The 19201-nt window shown below is 50.0% G+C and overlaps 1 protein-coding gene across 5 annotated transcripts in view; it reads left to right on the top strand.

Moving 5' to 3' along the window:
• Window positions 1-19201, top strand: part of KSR2 (kinase suppressor of ras 2) — a 436218-nt gene that overhangs the window by 305556 nt on the left and 111461 nt on the right. For all 5 annotated transcript variants that reach the window (XM_042961772.1, XM_042961770.1, XM_042961771.1 and 2 more), the window contains exons 8-9: window positions 13604-13673; window positions 16933-17016. In XM_042961772.1, coding sequence (XP_042817706.1) covers window positions 13604-13673; window positions 16933-17016 — 154 coding nt within the window. The remainder of the gene's footprint in view (window positions 1-13603; window positions 13674-16932; window positions 17017-19201) is intronic.

Here is a 19201-nt window from a genome sequence, read left to right as displayed (position 1 = left end):
TCGTTCTTTTTTATGGCCAAATACTATTCCGTTGCAGGGACGTGCTACATTTTGTTTCTCCGTTCATCAACTGATGGACATTTGGGTCATTTCTACTTTGGGGCTCTGCTAAATAATGCTGCCGCGAATACTCAAGTTTAAGAAACTGCTACAGGGAATTCATCAGCATCCAGACATGTGGGTCTTGCTCTGCCCGTTCAGAAGACAGATTCTCTTAGAGTCCGATTCACATGAACCCGACTTTGGAGACTGATGTATGAAGCTGGAATGTCCGTTTGTTAATGTACAGTGAGAACTTGCTGTCATGGGTACTGCATTTCCCAAGGACCCGGTGACTGTCCCGTTTCGTCTGTAGCCCACCCTTCCTGAACACCAGCTTTTCTTCAGGAGGCTCCCTGGGGAGCATGGAACAGGGAGAAGGCAAGTTTGTTCTAGGGAATATCTGAAGGCCTCAGGCTGGGACTGCCGGCTGTCTCTGGGTGGGCCAACTGAGAGTTCAGGCAGAGGGACCCAAGCTTAGATCCTGGGTTGAACACTTGCTAGCTATGTGACCTAGAGCAGGTTGCTCAGCCTCTCTGAACTGCTTCCCTTTTTGAGATGACGACAAGGAAGATGTCGTAGGACTACTGTGCGGAAAAAGCGGGACAATGCCTGCAAAGTGTTTGGTACTATTGCCCAGTACGTGGCCCATAAATGGTGGGTACCACCACCGTTACGATGATTAGCCATCTCATGATCGGGTTGCCTTAGGGACTGTAGATATCAGAAATCTGCTAGTTCCATCTGCCTTCATGACCTTGCATGAGGTCAACATTCTCCTGCTTGTAAGTGAAACAACTTTAAATATTTCAAAATGAGGATCTGATAATGACTGGAGTAGCTCCAGGGGTTCAGATGACAGGGGCTTTGGTTTCTCGCCATCTTTCTACTCTGCTTTTTAAGTGTGTTGGCCTCCCTCTCAGGGAGCCCTTCCTATAGGTGGCCCCTGGACCTCAGGTGTGCAACCCACCAGCTTAGCTACTGCGGACAATAGAGCGTGTCTTAACAGAAAAAGGTGGGGGGGGGGGACTGGGAAAACCCCCCAGGGCATTTCACGGACTCTGATTGGCCCATTTTGGGCCACATACTGACCCCTGAACCAATCGCGGTGCTTTAGATTTACCACGCGCTTGGATTAAGTAAATGCACTCTCCCAGGACCGGAAGGGACATTCAGCCTGCCCTGCCTTGAGATGCCAGAAAGGGAGTTTCCCACTGGAAAACCAGGCTGCTGTTACTAGAAGGAATGACTCCAGTGCAAGACCCCCGTCTCCCAGATGGGCTGGGAGGGTCAAGCCAACCCCTGCGACTCCCCTTGCTGGTCCTTTCATAGTACACTGAAAGGAGTAGACCCTCCTTCAGTCTGTCCATATATTTACTCCAGTTGTATCAGGCTCTGGATCTGGGTTCCTTCTAACTCTTTGGTCAGGGATTCTCAACTGCAAAATGATTGCCATTTGCGGCTGGATAATTCTTGTGGCGGGGGCTATCCTGTACATGGCAGGACATTTTACAGCATCCCCGGCACCCACCCATTAGATCCCCCCTGAGAAGTTACCGCCCAAAATGTCTCCGGATATTCCCAAATGTCCCCTGGAGGCAACATCACCCACTGTTGAGAACCACAGTTAGTGTTGTTTCTAGGTCCTTCGATCCGTTAGGAGTTGGGCTAGTTTCACTCTCCGAGGTCCAGCTTCTTTCCTTACCTTCAAGTTCTCTGTACCCCCTCTACTGACAGCACTTCTCTTTGGTAAACCACGGCCCCCTCTCTCACAGCTGCCACATCCGGACCAGGACCTGTCACGTCTCTGGCATTTCAGTCCCATCTAAGGATGCTTTAGACAGTGGGTACCCATCTTGACCTTGGAATGTGATCTGTTACGGGGCTGGCTCCCCCATAGTCTGCCAACCACAGACAATGTGACCCGTCTCTAAATGGTGCTTTGAGCATCAGGGGACTGAGAGAGGGAGGCTGTCTGTTGCCTGGAGTTGAGACCGAAGATGCCTGGTGTTTTGGGTTTCTTGAGGCCGGACTGGGGTCTTTCGCAGCAAGCTCGCCTGGTCTGTCCCTGCTGAGCCCACTCAGGCAGTAAATTCCATGAAATGGCTCTGTGTGGGGAACTTCTCAGCGGCCCTTTGTTCTACGGACAATTAACTTCCACTGAACATTAACTACCGGGCGACTGCATAATTAAAAAACATCACATTTCCACTGGGGGAGAACTTCAGCTCAAGCAACTCAGAATGGCTCTGATTTAAGATCCATAAACTCAGTTCAAGGCAATAAATATGTAAGTAATTGATGATGTAGTGTGCGAGGAACTTAAGACCCATCCATCACACTCGGGCACGCAAGGGCTATGGACACGCTTGGAGAACAGGACGAGAGGAAAGGAATAAATGGCCAGAGGGACCTAGACAGTTCTGCCCTCCCCATAACTCATCGCTGTTCTCCGCAGAGTCATGGCCTCGTTCCCTAAAGAGTCTTGTCCCCGGGTTTTGTCTTCTCAGGCCAGGGAAAAGAGCTGCTAAGCAAAGCTGCAAACAGGCACCTGGGTTGCTCAAGGGGAAAGCACACACCTACTGTGTGCCAGGCACTTGCTTCATATCCATGGGTGGCCCTTAGGGAAACTCTACAAGATGGGTTTTATCACTCCCATTTTACAGAGGAGGAAGTCCGAAGAGGGGAAGACAAAGAATCATAAGGTCAGAATTAGGAATTCAAATCGGGTCTGCCCCTGTAAATTTCATTCCATTTTGTCCGTCTGCCTCTAAGGCAAAAAGAGGGGGTTTGGGCCCCGGGGTTGCCTGCACTGCGGTCCACAAACGTGTCCTGTCATCCGTGTCTGGGTCCGGATGTTAAGCCCAACTTGTAGATTCCAGCCTGTGGTCTGCATGTCCCCCGCTTCTCCCCGCCCCACGCCTGTCACTGATCTGCCGTTTCTGTTGGTTTATTTCAACGTGAGACCATTTACAATTGAAATTGATGGAGCACAGGGCTGGCTGTTTTTCTCCCTTCACAGGGACATTTGTGGTGATGGCAGCGTGGGGCCTCTGTCTGTCAACTCTTGTTTTGTCCTCATTTAAGCCTGAGCCGGGCACAGTAAGCCAGCCTCTTCCAATTAGCATTTTCCTTCAGGTCAAGGAGACAGGTCCTGTATCTGTGTGGTCCGAGCTGGCTTGGGATTGCTAGCCGGGCCCCTAAGCTTCTCCGGGTCTCCAGGCTGTCTGTCCTCATGCTGGGGGCTTCTCTCCCAGGAAGGGTACAGAAGAAGACCCCTTACCAACTTTGCTAGTGGTCTCTCTTCCTGATTATCTGAAGAGAGACCATAAGGCTCCCAAGTGGGGCCCCGCAGTTAAGGAGATCTAGGTTCAGCTGCCAGAAGAACATTTTCCTTAGGTGACCCCCAGCCTCAGTTTTCCTGTTTGCAAAATGAGATCATTGGTACTTAACTCACAGGGCAGGTTGGTCATTCATTCGTTCTTTTATTTAATAAATACTTGTGGAAGTGCCACTCTGTGCCTACCATTGTGCTAGTTAATGAGGCAGGAGGGAATGAAAGAGACACTGGACACATAAAGATGAGTCATTGGTGGCTCCCACTCCCATGGTCAAGGGCTGTGGGGAGGACAGATTCGTAAGCAGAGCTCTCCATGTGATGAGGCAGCTGGCCTGGAGGGGTGAGCACGGGATGCTCCGAGGGGGTCACGGCAGGGACGTTGCCCACCTGTGCATTCAGGGAGGGCTTCCTGGAGAAGCCATGCCTGAGCTGGATCTTGGAAGGGGAGTTGGCATGAGTCTGGCTAAGAGGAGTGGGGAGGGGAAGCATGTTCTGGGAAGAGAGAACAGCATCTTTAAAGGTGGGAGGTACAGAGCTGATCTATGGTATGAATGTGACTGGGGGAGGGCTGGGGCGGGGGCTGGGGACAGCCATGGGGCTAAGGGCAATTTGGAGCCCACAACTGGCCCTCACCTTCTGCTGCCTTCCAGATGCATGGGGCATTTTTGTCCCCTTGGCCACGATCAGCAGATTCTTCCTCTCCATCGGGCCTTTCTCTGTCACTTGAGTGGTAGATATGACCTATGACAAAGGTCCTTGAGGCAGTGATTGTGGATACCCCAAGCCTACTCTCAGGATCATATTTAAGGAACCCATACCCCCCCCCCAACACCCACCAAACTCCCACCGCATGCATTTCCTTATTAAAAATTTATTTCCCAAATAAACCAAGGTGGATCCATTATCCTAATGAGAGTCTTCTGGATTTCTAGATAAGATTTTATTCCCTTTTTGTATTTTAATTTTAATATCTTTTTCTATAAGCTGCTTTTGACATTTCAGGATGATCCCCTCTGCCTCTTTCCACACCATAGCGGTAAAATTATATCAAGGGGAAATTCGAGGGGAGAGTTTCGGGTAGGGATACTAGAAGAAGAAAGCTTTCCCAATACATCTTTTTAGAGTTGAGGGAAGACTGATCATTAATACCACTCCCCCCCCCACTCCAATCTGTGGGGTGGTAGCTCACGGAATTAGAGCCCCATTGCCTCACTTTCCACCCCGCATGCATCCCCGTCCTACTTTTAACATCGTGGATTTTCCATCCATCATCCCCACAAGGAAGATAATTACTCGTGTGGCACGGGGTCTCCCATTGTTTGGTTACGAGGTTAAAAATCCCTGATACACTTTAATAAATTCAGCAGTGAGCACATTATAAAATGTAATTAAATGCCTCAGCCATCGTCTCTTCCTTTACCGGCGGTGAAATTTAATTGAGGCCACCTGAGGGGCTGAAATAAATCACAGGTGATGACTCCGGGATTCATGTTGCTCCCCGGGAGAGGGAGTGAGGGCATCACCGTCAACTTGTGGGGAATTCAGGGGATCCCCGCTCAGCAGGGACCTGCCAGGACTCAGATACAAGGTGGCAATGGCTTCTTCAAAGGGGGAGAATGATTTTAGTGGGTCCCCGGGATCTTGAAGGTGCTTCTGGTTTGGCTTCAATATTAAAAAAAAAAAAAAATCTGTAACCTGGGGCCAGGAGGAATGGGTGTGGAGAACTTTGTGATTCCCTGTCTGCCCCTGTCACCCTGTGTCTGCACTTTCCTGCCTCTTGCCCCGCATATGAGCCCTCTGTCAGCTGTGCTACCATTTGCTCGGTGCCCTGACTGCTCATCTGTCCTACCATTTGCTCAGTGCCCTGACTGCTCATCTGTCCTGCCAAGGTAGACTTCTACCCGGAGACCCTCTCAAGAAGGCACTTTCTCTGTCTCCTCCCTTTGGCCGAGACCGGCACCACCATGCCTCCAATTATAACTTAGGGATCCTCACGGTCTTCTCTCTGTCTCGATGAAGTGACAGCTGGGTAATCTGATTAATTAGCCCAGTCAGAAGCAGTGAGAGGAGAGAGTTAATTTTCCTTCCCCTCTGCTTTCACGAGCTGACATGGATTTCAGCGGTGGGCAGGTAATCAGAGACATTGCCTCCTCATGGATTATTCTACCAGGAGACAGGGAGGGCTGGGAAGAACACAGGCTCAGGGTGAGACCCGTATGGGTTAGATTCTTAGCTGGACTGCTTACTGGTCCTCCTGTGCCTTGCTCCGCTCTTCTGTGAAATGAAACAAGCCACAGGATGCTGGGATCAGGTGAGCAGAGGGACGACACCAAGTGGCCACGCACATTTTGGCCTGGAGAATGCAGGTCATTTGTCCAAGGATCCACACCATGTAAGTGGCAGAAATGTGTCTACAATCCAGGTCTTCTGACTTCAGAGTGGGGGGTGGGGGAAGCCTCCACAATGGATATGGATGTCAAATAATCACATTATATACTTTGGAGATCTCACCACTTTACTTGTCAGGTATACTCAATAAGACTAGAAGGGAAAAAGGGGGGAAAAATCTCTCTGCTAATCAGCTAAGGAAACGAGTTGCACAGCCCTAAAAAAGGGGTTGACGCACTTTTTCTGTAAAGGGCCAGGTAATAATTATTTTCGGCTTTGTGGGCCATAACATCTCTGTCACAGCGACTTAACTCTGCTGTCGTAGTGAGGAAGCAGTCACAGACGATGTATTAAATGAGTGGGTGAGGCTGTATGCCAATCAAGCTTTATGTACGAAAGCAGGTGATGGGCTGGTTTTGGCCTGAGGGTCACAGTTTGCCAAGCCAGGCACTCAGTCATGGTCCTTGGATAGCTTTGTCATGTTCTAACTGGTGCATAAATCCTTGAGGCAGAGCGATGATGACAATGACAAAAACAATAATAACCATAATGTGTCAGGCACTCAGCTCAGGCCTTTTCCAACTACATTACCCCATTCAGCCTCCTAACCAGCCTGGGAGGGAGATATTATGACTCCTTTTCCCCACGAGACAAAACTGAGACCTAGAGGTCAAAGTGCCCCAAATCTCCTAGCTAGTAGTTGGCAGACCGGACCTCTGCAGTGAACCCTTGCCCACACTCCATGGGGCAACTTGATGACCTAGAGGCCCTTTCCATTCGGAAATGAAGTATGCCGCTCTGTCTCCTCGGGAAGCCCACGTTCAGGGCCTTGTCCCTAGTTTAAACCCCAAATACATGTGAATTGATTTGACCCTGATGCCTCCATTCCATCCCAGTCCTCTTATTAGTTCTAAACAGGTAGCTTTGCCATTGCTCTTTGTTTTGAGTCAACGCCATGGGAATCCCTGACTCTCCCCTGAATGGTCTCTTCCATCAGGAGCAAATAGCACTCTCCTCGCTCATCCCTCCCATCTCTTACCAATGTCAGCCCCCTCTGTCTTGTTCCTTCCCCTGCGACAAGGCACCCAGGCAGTCTTATGTATATACTGACCAGCACCAGGTGGTTCTCTGGATGCCTCTGTAGCCATCAAGGGCCCTAAACAATGAAATTTGGACCTTGGGAAATGGGGTGTAGCTGTCTCAGGGAGAAAATAATGCCCAAATATACAAATAAACTCAACTTGGCCTCGAAACACCATGGAACTGTAACCTTTAGAGACAGCACATAATTTAAAAAAAAAAAAAACCTTTTAGATCTCATATATTTGAATTGTATATTAAAGCAAATAGAGTTGTTCCCTCCTATGTGAATAATAACATGAGCAGCTTTAGCCAAGAATTGGTTGGCCCCTTGGATAAATCAGGAGGATTTTAGCCGGCGACTGGCCTGTGACCCCACAAGAAAAGTTGAACGGTCTCAGTCTTATTAGTTGCTGGTATCTTGGAGCCCAAAGAATTTGCCACTTGATTTGAACGCAGCGCTGTTGCTAAGAACTCACTCAGTCTGTCGTGCCCCTGGGCTGGAAGCTTAAAGGCAGCTCAGAGCTTCCATTTCATTTGTGGTGGTTTCTGAGAATGAGCTCTCAGATTTGGTGCCCCTGCTCAAGCCCCAGCTGTACCACCTAGAATGGAGTTATGACGAGTAAATGAAATAATACATCTAAAGCACTTAATCTGAGTCCTGCCATGCAGTAGGTGCTCAATAAATGTTAGCCGTGATTATCACTAGTTTTCTGTGCCCAGAGGTCTTTATCTCCATGGAAACATTTAAGGATAGTGTAGCTTGCGTCTGAAAGGGTAGAGAGCTTAGAGGCTGCAACAGACAGCTTCTTGTGGTCTTTTCCAGTTCTAGGACTGCATCGCTTAAACAATTTTTACATTTGGCTCAGAAGGAGACACATTATCAGGGATGGATAGCAAGGCTTTAATTTTTTTGGAAACTGAGTTCAATCCTGAAGTACACCAGATACTGGTCGTGGGACTTTGAACAATGAAGTTTTCATTTTCCTTACTTCTAAACTAGGAATACAGCCTCATAGGATTGTTTGGATTAAGTGAAGAAATGGCTCCAAGAGCCATATCCCCACTTGGGATACATACCAAGCCCGAGCATTAGTCCTCTGTGGACTGATTATTCTGCGATGTGGATTTTTTTTATTGGGGGCTGCAAGTGGGATCACGACAGCTCAAGTGGGAAAGGCCTGGGCTGGGGAAAAAAATGGCCTTGTAAGGGTCAGGGCTGATGTTTTGAGCCTGGGTGGGGTGGAGAGTTGGAGGAGGGGGGAGGAGAAATTGGAGGGAGCGCCTATTTTTGTCCCAGCCGGACTGGGCTATTCTCCCCTTGGCCACCAGAGGGAGCTCTTAAATGCATGAGACCCCCCCCCCCACCGACCCCCTCCCCCCAGCACAGCATCCCGACTCTGTTCTAATGAACTTCAGGGTTCCTTCCCCTTGCTTTAAAGCAAATCCCAAAGCCCCCACTGCTTTATTTCCCTCATGAAATGCATCGCTGTCTGAAATTACCTTGGGCTTTTATTTATTTACTCACTATCTGACTCCCCCTCTGGACTCCAGGCTCAGACGCTGTATTGGTTTCCTATGGCTGCCGTAACAAATTTCCAGAAACTCAGTGGCTTCGAACAACACCTGTTTATTACCTTACAGTTCTGGGGATTAGACGTCCAAAATCAGACTCACAGGGCTGAAGTCGAGGTGTGTCAGCAGGGCTGGCTCCTTCTGGAAGCTCTAGGGAAGAATCTGTTCTCTTGCCTTTTCTAGCTTCCTTGGCTGTTGTCCTTTCTATCCCCAAAGACAGCAACTGTCACATCTCTTTCTCTAACTTGGGCCCTCCTGCCTCCTCCTTCCATATATAACGACTCTTATGATTACATTGGGCTCACCTGGATAAGCTTTAATTTAATCAATCTGCAAAATCTCTTTTGCTTGTTAGGTGACATACTTACGGGTTCCAGGGATTAGGACATCTTGGGGGAGGGATGTGGGCATAATTCTACTCAACGAAATATTGTTGAAAAACTGCAGGAGTGGCGGCTGAAATGAACAACATACTGTTACACCACCTCCCAAGACTCTGCAGCTCTTCCCTGAGCTTATAAGGGTCAGTGTTCACCATTTCCTTTGCTCTTTCCAGACAGAGGGAGGAGGCACGGACATACAGGGTGGGTTGAATTCCGTGTATCTGGAGAGCAGTCTGGACTAGAAACACCCAGTTTGTTCTGTGTGTGGTTCAAATCCTAACTCAGTGACTTCTTAGTTATAGACAATTGCTTATTGCTTCTAAGCCTCAGTATTCCCATCTATGAAATGGGGATGAAATTGGTTGTCATTTATCGAGCCCAAGCTATGTGACCTGAATTAAAAACCCCAGCCCTGGCCTTTATTTGCTGTGTGACCTTGGGCAAATGGCATAGCTTCCTGATTTACTTGGTGAAATGAGGCTAATCCTAACAGCTGCTGCATTCTTGCACGTCATGTATTGTAGTAGATGGATTACATGAGATAATATATGTCAAGGGATTATTTGACAATAGTGTTTGGCGTATGATAATGCCCAACAAATAGCATACTTATTTTTATTTTTCTTATTTCTTTTCTTTTTTGTCTTCGTCTCCAGCATGTTTTTCTCCTCCTCTTGCTTTGCTATATCATCACCTGTTTTTACCTGTTAAATGTTTTTAAATTCTTTTTGTTTCTTTTTAAAGTTTTTCATGTATTTATTTTGAGAGAGAGGGAGTGCGAGCAGGGAAGAGGCAGAGAGAGAGGGGGAGAGAGAATCCCAAGCTGGCTCCGCACTGTCAGCACAGAGCCCGACGTGGGGCTCGATCTCTACCTGTTAAATGTTTATAGATGTGTTTTGAACACCTGGCTCTTCTGTTAGCCTGAGTTCCTTCCCAGCAGGTCAGAGCCCGAGTTTCTCATGTTAAAGCTCTTCATAATGCGAGTGCTTTATTAATGTCGGTTCCTTGTGTCGAGGCTTCTGTATGTCCGTCTGGCTCCTGAGGGGGTTTCAAAGACTAGGGCTCCTGGTTTATCCCCTTTCTGTATGGAGGAACTTCTGAGAGAGCGTAGACAGGTACTTGTAGGAGAGAAGAACCCTCCTTCCCTGCGATACTCCCATTCTGTATGCTAGAAATGGAAACATCTGAGAAGACATTTCTATTATTCTACCCCTGGGACTGAAGGCACCAGGAACGCACACAATTCTGCCTCCACGTCTGCATGGCTTGTTATCAGAAAATTAGAGTAGAAAAGAAGCTTTGTTCAGCTATGGAGACATCTTAATAGGCGCTTTGATTGTTAAACAGAAGTTTCTGTATCAGTTTAATTGCTGTAAATGCTGTTTGCCTTCTCTGTTATGATAAGGCCTGGATTTTCATAGATTTCTCCCCCCCCTTCCCTTTAAACAGTTTCTCTTTGCTTTAAGGCTTGAGTTGGCAAGTTTAATGAAATCCACACGAAGAAAGGAAAGAGGGGATCTCAAAGTTCACATCTGCCCACCCACGGACGAAACCACACGGAGATTATTATTGCTTGAGACTAATGATGCTGTAGCTGCGTAATGTAATTGACAGAATTCACCCCTTCCATCACCCCTTCCATCAGATACTGGGAAATGAAACCAAACAACTAAACTTAATTACTTCTACTTCTTGAGAAGGTGCTATAATTGAGAATAACAGCCTAACTGGGATATGAATCTAAAAGTGAGATGTGCTTATAATAAAAGAGGATTTGTTCTCTGCAGACTTGAGCCTCAGAAGTACCGTTTTGGTTTCTTTCGGGGCAGGGGTGGGGGGGCGCGAGGTGGCTAGAGTTGTGGAAGACATCCAGATCAGGGATTCTCAACCTTGGCATTTGCAACACTTGGGGCTGGTTGATTCTTTGGTGTAGGGACTGGCTTGTACGTTGCAGGATGTTGAGCAGCATCCCTGGCTGCTATCCACTGGATGTCAGTAGCACCTCCCAACCCCAGTGTGACAACCAGAATTATTTCCAGATATTGCCACTTGTCCCCTGGGCGGGGCAGAAGTCACCTTGGTGGAGGACACTGGTGTAGGGCCTTTGGAGGACTTAGGAGCCATTACAGAATTACTCCTTGAGGTTCTGCTGGTACTGAGCTGTGCGACCTTTAGCAAAGTCACTGCATTTCTCTGAGCCCTTGTGTCTTCCTTGTAGGGAATAACGCGAACACTGACTGCACAGGGGCGTGGTTTCCAGGGATGAACTGCACAGCATAATGCCTGATGTATATTGAGCGATCAGCTAACTCAGCGCTTCGTTATAATACTCTTGAACTCAGCAAACACATCTGAAGTATTTACTTTGGCTCTGTGATGCAGAGGTGAAGGTGTGGCCCCTGTCCTTGTGGGAGAGGCAGATACACAGAGACTCCTTGGTGCTCCCTTATTCTGCACCCATGGCAGACATTGCTAATCAATCGTGGTGTTCTTTCCTACTGGGCCTCAGTATCTTTCTTAACACGGTTTTCTAGACAGCCACTACCAATGTCCCATGAGATGAAGCCCATTTGGCACTCCTAGTTTTCTAGACTCCCCACGACGAGGCTGGGTATCTGTGCACGCTACCGCTCTCTCTCCAGCACAGCTGTCCCATCTGTACCTGCCCCGGTGCAGGAGAACGCATTTTAGAGAGTTAGCAAGGAGCGTCTGTCTTTCCAAATCAGAGTGAAGTCTCCAAAGGAGGTGGCAATGGAAAGAAAGCTCTCTTTCGCTCTTTTTTAAAATTGATTTTTCTTTCTTGTCTTTTTCGTTTCCCTCGGAAATTGAAACAAGTGGTCAAATGGCTCGGACTTGGTGACATTTAATGGTTAGCCCAACTAGAGGAGATTCCACCGGCGATGATGCTGATTGATCTATCATGCTGTCTCTCTCATGGGTTTTCTCTGCCCTTTGGGCTTGGAAAATCACCAGCTCTCCTAGAAATGGTCCCAGTTTCACAAGGGTGGAATCGGGGTTTCTGGGAACAGCTTTCAGAGGACTGTGGGCAGTGTCATTAGACAGAGGAGGGGAGTGAGTGGGTTGGGGTTAAATGCTCCCTGATCGGTTCAGACATGCCGGGCTCCCAGCGAGCACACCGCTCCATAGCAATCGCTGTGAAAAATGAGGTGTGTGTTTGCAGCTCTGAAAATAAGAAGCGGGCTCCATCTATCTGGCCTGAGAAATGAGAGCTGGTGTGTGGGTCAGCCGGTCGTTCCCTGTCTTCCTAGCTGGCGAAGATGCCACGGGCAGAACTGCTTCATTTCTGCTTCGTTTCACACCGCCCTGGGGCCTTTGAGGTCTGGGAGGAGGGATGCCAGGGCAGCCGGGTCATGGAGTCAAGGTGGGGGCTGGTGCTCAGCATCTGCAAAAGAAGTCTCAGAACATAGTCAGAGGTGAGGGGATAATAGAGGTCGCTGGGATTTCACCTAAAGCATGAAAGGGAAGACCAGATGAGGGCAAGTACCCAGTCTGAAGTCTGTATGATTTATTGTTTCTTCCTCATTCCCATTCATCCATCAGCCTATCTATCCATTCATTTATCTATCCATCCATCCATCCATCCATCTACCCACCTACCTATCCATCCATCCATATATACATACATACATACATACATCTACCTATCCATCCATCCATCCATCCATCCATCCATCCATCCATCCACCCACCCACCCACCTATCCATCCATCCATCCATCCATCCATCCATCCATCCATCCACCCACCCACCCACTGACTATTCTATCCACCCATCTACCCACCTGTCCATCTACGCACTCATCTGTCTGTCCACCTACCTGTCCGACCATTCATCCATCCAGCTATCCAGATATTCAGCCAGCCAGCCAGCCAGCCATTCATTTAGCCAACCACCCACCTACCCATCTGCCCATCTACCCACTCATCTGACCATCCACCCACGTATCCAACCATTCATCCATCCACTCACTTACCAACCCCTCTATCCATCCATCTGTCCATCCACCCCCTCTTCCATCCACTCCTCATCAATCCATCTACCTATTTTAACATGAGTTTATTTAGATGGTATGTGTTTGGACATGTTTTACATAGTTACTGACAATATACAGCAAGTGATACTAGTTTTCTATATAGAGTGTGCTTTTAACATAAGTGTGTTTAAACAAAAAGAGCTAACTTAAAATAGTAATAAAATAATTTTGTGGCTGGACAGGACACAACAAGACTGGGAAAGTGGGACGTGCATGCCTGGCATTTGGAAATCTACTGCACTGGAACTTTGCACACAAGGGCATATGATCTAGACTCCCTCAAATCTGGACTCGCATTACTGTGCAGCCTCCAACGTGTATGATCTTGCACAAATGACGTCCTTTCTCCAAGCCTCGGTTTCATTGTCTGTAAGGTGGGGATGGTAACAACCCCCTGTCTTTGGGGTGGTTTTGAGGATGTAACGAACTAAAGCCTGTGAGTCACTTAACACATGCCTGGCACAATCTAAGCACTCTGTAAATGGAAGCAGAGCTCATTTTATTCTTTCCACAGCTGATTTCTTTCAAGGCATTCCCTGGTTGCCCTGCCCAGGGGACCTTGCTGAAGTCAAGGTGACACGTGTTAAACCAGTGTTCCATTTGGCTTTGGTTTAGCAAGTGATGGTGGTAGGTCACTGTCCTTCCTGAAGCTGGAGAGCCTCCCTCTTCCTTCTCGGGCTTGGCCGGAGCCCGCCCCACTCTGATCCTCTGTGTAACAGGCTCTTCTCTCTTCTCTCCCTGCAGACACACTGTCCGTGCCGCGCTGGTCCCCGCAGATCCCTCGTAGAGACCTCGGCAACTCCATTAAGCACAGGTAGGCTGGATTCCTGTGGGCACCGGTACCCACCTCCGGTAGATAGCTGGCCCCCAGAGTGGGGGAAGGCCAGGCAGATATTTTGCTTCAGTTCCTATGTCATCATGCCTCTCTCTCCTCTGCCAAGCGAGACCTCAGTGTGCCCCCTGGGGACTGAGATGTCGGCTTCTTATTAACCTGGCCCTTATAAAATCAGCACATAATGGTTAAAAACCAGGGATTTGGAGTCAGACTGTCCTGTGTTCGCATCCTGGCTAATAAAGCTTTGCAACCAGAAGGAAGTTACTTAACCTCTCTGAGGCTCGGTTTTCTCATCAGATAATTCTGCCTACCCTTAGGGTGTCATAAGGATCAATGGCATAATATATGTAAAGTGCTAAGCAAAGGGCTCATAATAACCACTCGGTTAAACGGTATCATTGTCAAGAGAAATGTTGTACAGCCTAATTTTGGGTCTCCCTACCCAGAAGACAAGATTGAATTCTGAACTCAGAGGTACTCACTCTCTGGTGAGCTGTAGGTCAGCCCAGAGCTCCAGCCCTGTTGGGTCCGTGGAATAACCTCACCAGGGGTACACCTGTCCTATCAGGAAGGACGTTGTATCTACTAGACATCCCTTCTAAGCAGTTCTTTGACTTTCCAGATTTAACTTTCTACGTTTTATGTCATTACCCTCACAGTCTCTTCACAAACTCATTGGGGTAAGTAGCACAAGTGTGATCATATCCATTTGACAGATAGGGAAACTGAGGCCCTGCACGATTGAGGGATGGTTCTACAAGCTAATTGACCTCGGCACTCTGTATTCTTTGGACACTGCTCCTCAGAGTTTTCTTTCTATGTACCCAGAGGCGTCTGGGAACTAGCCGAGGGACCAGTTCACTCATTCATGGATTCTTTGCACTAGTATTTGTAGAGAATTTACATGCCTTGGTTTCAGCACTGCGCAAGGCGCCGGAAGCCCTTGGGGAGCTCGCGGTGCAGTCGAGGGCTAGATGCTTAACAGACCATGACAGTGTGTGGCATTGGGGCTATAAGGTGGGGGGTGGGGGTGGGCGGTACCAGGGGCAGACATATCGCCATGGGCGGGTGGGCCCGAGGTAGGAATGAGCACCCTGTCTCCCGGAATGGCACCTTGTCAACAGGTTTTCAAAGAAATATGTTGACAGAATAGTTGTTAAGACCCAAATGAGAAAACGATGGAGGAAGCAGTGAGAAATACGTGATAGACACGTCCGTGGTCGGGCCGTGAGCCGCAGAGAGAAAGGCATCAAAAAGAAGGGCCTTTTTTGTGTGCTTCCCAATACCCCGGGCTCAGTTCTACCCCTGGATCGGTCCCACCCCTGGCTCAGCCCCGTCCCTGGATCGGCCATGCCCCTGGCTCAGCCCCGCCCCTGGATCGGCCACGCCCCTGGCTCAGCCCCGCCCCTGGATCGGCCACGCCCCTGGCTCAGCCCCGCCCCTGGATCGGCCACGCCCCTGGATCGGCCACGCCCCCGGCTCAGCTCCGCACCTGGATTGACTCCACTTCTGGTTCAGCTCCATCCTGGGTTGGCCACACCCCTGGCTCAGCTCCCCCTCTGGATTGGCTTCACTCCTGATCAGCTCCACCTCCGGATTGGCCACACCCCTGACGAAGCTTCATCCCTGGATTGACCCTGCCCCTAGCTCCATCTAGCCCTGGTGGCACAGCCCCATCCCCCAGCTTTAGCAATTTAGATCTGGTGGTACCTCATATTCGAATGCTGATTCTCAGAGGAAGGATGATGGTCTTGGGCATCAGGAATGTCTTCTTAGTGGAGCCAGGACTGGGGATGCCCTGTTACTCTTCAGTGTGACCCCGGGCCCCATGCCAGGACGGGAGACCTAGACTCACCCCAGCCTTGGTGAAGAAATGAAATTGAAATCCCATTCCATCCACTGTCCTCAGAGTCACCTCAGGCAGAGCTCAGAGAGAGAGCTGGTCCCAGAGATGGGAGAGGACTGGAGAGGAAAGAGAACTCCCGGCTACAAAGCTCACGCCGCCTCCCCTCCATCCCCACACTGCTGGCCAGGGGGATGGACCACAAGCCCAGTCACCATTCCTAAGAGCTGCCAAATCCCATAAAGTAGACCCTGCCAAACTCACTGGCCCCGTGGAAGGGGCAGACAAAGGCTCAACCAACCCCCAGTCCAGAACTGGAGAGGGAGTCTTCTTAGCCACAAGAGTCTCCGTTCAGAATGTTGCCATTTGCCTCCATGCGGAGGCTTTGAGCTGCGCCTCATTCGGCTTGGAGAGTGACTGACCCAAATCAAGCAAGTTGGTGCAGCAGAGGGCTGCAACCTTGCCCTCAAAATTCTCAAGCACCAAGTTACATAATCACTTCTGATTTTCATTTTGACACTCAGAGGCAGTGGAGATTAGCTACAACTCCTGCTGAAAGTGGCAAAAATTGAAAATGAAAATTAACTCTGACCCGGCAACCTGCAATACTTTTCTCGGGCAGCCCGGCCACTGCCTGGTATCTCTTTGGGGAAGAAAGCGCCCCAGCGGCCGCGGGAGCCCCTGGAAGTTAATCGTACGCACCTCTGTTCCTGGCTGGCAGCTGTATATCAGGGGCGTCCAAACTGCCTTCTGTTGGCAACAAGTGGTGGGGGGGCGGGGGGTGGGGGGAGAAGATGAGCCGACGGTCTGAAAAGAGCTTTCACTTTAGAGACTCTTCTGCTACTCAGGTTTGAGGCCTCGGCTCTTGGGGGGTGGGGGGGGCCTGGCAAAGGTCCCCAGATGGTTTGATTGGCAGAGAGGGGGCACCGGTCTGCCAGCCTCCCAGGAGGCTCCACCTCGCCTTGTGGTCCTCTGAGGGCAGTTCTAGCCCCCCACCCGTCACTCTGTCCCAGAACTGAACTTGGCATATAGCAGACCACTGGGCAATACCTGTTGAACGAACGCAGGATTGTCATGAATGTCCAGGGGACAGTAGAGTCCCAGCCCAATCGAGTGAGCACTGACTACATGCCAGGCGCTGTGAGGCCCCTTGACGTGCATAACCTGTTTCGTCCTCCCAGCACCTGTGAGGCCGGTCCTGCTTACCATCCCCACTTTACAGAGCGGGAGACTGAGGCTCCAGCGGCCCAAACAACCTGATGAAGTCACACTCCTCGGAAGAAGCCAGGCTGGACGCCGGGGCCTGTGCACGCACCCTTCACGTGGTTCATCCTGAGAGACAGCTGGGGGTCACCGTCACCTTGACCCTGAACGTTTTCTGTCTCTTTTCCACAGGTTTTCCACCAAGTACTGGATGTCTCAGACGTGCACAGTCTGTGGAAAAGGAATGCTTTTTGGCCTCAAGTGTAAAAATTGCAAGTAAGTGGCTGCACCAGGAAGTGTTTTCAGGGTGCCTGACGTCAGCTAGAGCCACGCTAGCCTTTGAACTGGCTTGCGGAAGCTTGGTTTCCTAGCTTTCGGGAGAATCGCTTGCCCTACGTTTCAGAACCGCGTCCTAAGTGAACCTCTGCCTTTGGGCGAGGGGTCTAGCAGCACAATTGTGAATGAAAACCAGAGGTGACGGATGGTGCCGGAGATGTTTACGGGGTGTGTGGAGCCACGGCGGTACTCTGCATAGTCACAGCATTTAACATGAGGGGTTGGCACAGTTTTTTTCTCTAGGTGACTGGATAGTAAGTATTTTAGACTTGGTGGACCCAGGGGTCTCTGTTACAGCCACTCAGCCAGGCCTTGTAGCTCAAAAGCAACCAGAGACAATATGTAAAAAAAGGGGTGTGACCAATGTATTTGTTCTAGTAAAACCTTATTTCCATAACTGCGCGGCCGGCTGGCTTTGGCTCCTCAGCTGTAGATAGTTTACCAGTTCCTGAGTTAGAGTTTGTGAAGTCCTTTTCGTCTTTATTTTTTCTCCTCTGCGTTGTTGGGGCGGTGGCGGGGGGGGGTGGGTGGGCGGTGTTCTGATGCTCCCCATTTTACAGATGTGAACGCTGAGTCTCGGCAAGGGGAAGTCACCTGCCTGCGGGCACACGGCCCCGACCCCCTAACTCCCCTTCCTTCTGTGGCATCATGTCGCTCTCGAGCTCTCACAGCCCTCCCCAACTCCACACACGCATTCCAGGTCACAGCTGGCAAAAGGCAGGGAGGTGACAGAATAATGCTGATGTCCAGTATGGGCTCTGGAGTCAGAGTAAGATAGGTTCAAATCCCGGCTCTGTGATGCTCTTGCTGTGTGACCTTGGGCAGTTCACCTCACCTTTCTGTTCCTGCCTCTGTGTGTGTGTGTGTGTGTGTGTGTGTGTGTGTGTGTGTGTGTGTGCGCGCGCGTGTGCACTTTATCTGCACGAAAGGAATAATCGTCACACCTGGCCAATACGGTCTAAGCATTCAGTAAATCAGCACGAAAGGACACAGCACGGTGCCAGCCTCTGAGCTCTGTCTTCTGTCAGAGGTCACAAATGCCTTTTTGCCTGGCCTCCCTCTCTCTCTCCCTAAGCCTGTGTGAAATACCTCCCTGGTCCAATCCCTAGAAAATTGTCAGTAATATTCAGTGCATCTTTCCGTCTGCTTTATAGGAGCCATTTAGTTTCAGAGAATGTAGGAGTCCCTCTGTCCTTGTCCAGCCCAGGCTGGGAACTCCCATTCGGGCTCCTTCAGGCCCCCCAACATCCTGTCCCTTGAGGGAGGGGGGAGGAGACAGCAGCAGCGGCATAAGGCGAGGTGGGGAGACTGTTACCATCTGGAGGCCCACGTCCCCACCTTGGTCTTCCTTAGACCCTGGTTCTCAGGTGAGCCCTCAGGGTGGTGGCCTCTGGGCTTTCTGACTCCAAGGCCAGGCGGTGGGGTCCAACTTGAAGGCTGTCTGATGCGTCCCATACCCCAGCTTCTCGGGGCGGGGTGGGGGTGGGGGGGGCTGTGTCATCCATGCGTAGTCACACCGTGTTCTGAGGGGAAGCGGCAGCCCTCACATCCTCACACCTGCGGAGTGGAGGCTTTGAAGTCAGGTAATTAGGTGACAGGGACGCAGCCAGGAGTCAGTGAGGCTGAACACCTCCTGAGCCATTTAATTTTCAGCCCTAGAGGCGGAACTCTGAGGTGGCCTTTGCTCCTGTTCTCTGTTCCAGAAGTAATGAACAAAGACTCAGACCCTGCCAAGGGTTGGGGGAGGCCTCTGGGGAAGGGGTGGCGGCGGTGGGGGGGGGGCGGACCTGGGGGAGAAGCACAGGCTTTGGAAGCAGCCAGACCTGAGTTTGAGCCCCAGCTCAATTGCTACATTCTCTGTATGAGCTTGAGCAAGAGGCTTGTTGTCATCTCGCGACTCAGTTTTCTGATCTGCAAAGTGGGTTGACGCTGGTGCCCTCAGTAGAGCTACTGGAAGGAGCCAGTGGAATGTTCTTGCCCTCGATTACGGTGTTTCGTCAGAGAACGTTCTTCCTCACTCCACCTTGCGCAGAGACGGCTAGATAAGAGGCAGCATTCCAGCCATATTTGGATTTTACCGTCGATCTCACCACTTTGCTCAGCTCTCAGAAAAGCTGCCAGAGCA

The sequence above is a fragment of the Panthera tigris genome, chromosome D3 (assembly GCF_018350195.1).
Source record: "Panthera tigris isolate Pti1 chromosome D3, P.tigris_Pti1_mat1.1, whole genome shotgun sequence".
Taxonomy (NCBI): Eukaryota; Metazoa; Chordata; class Mammalia; order Carnivora; family Felidae; genus Panthera; species Panthera tigris.
Note: the sequence above shows the minus strand (reverse complement) of the source record. Positions and strands in the feature narration are given on the sequence as shown.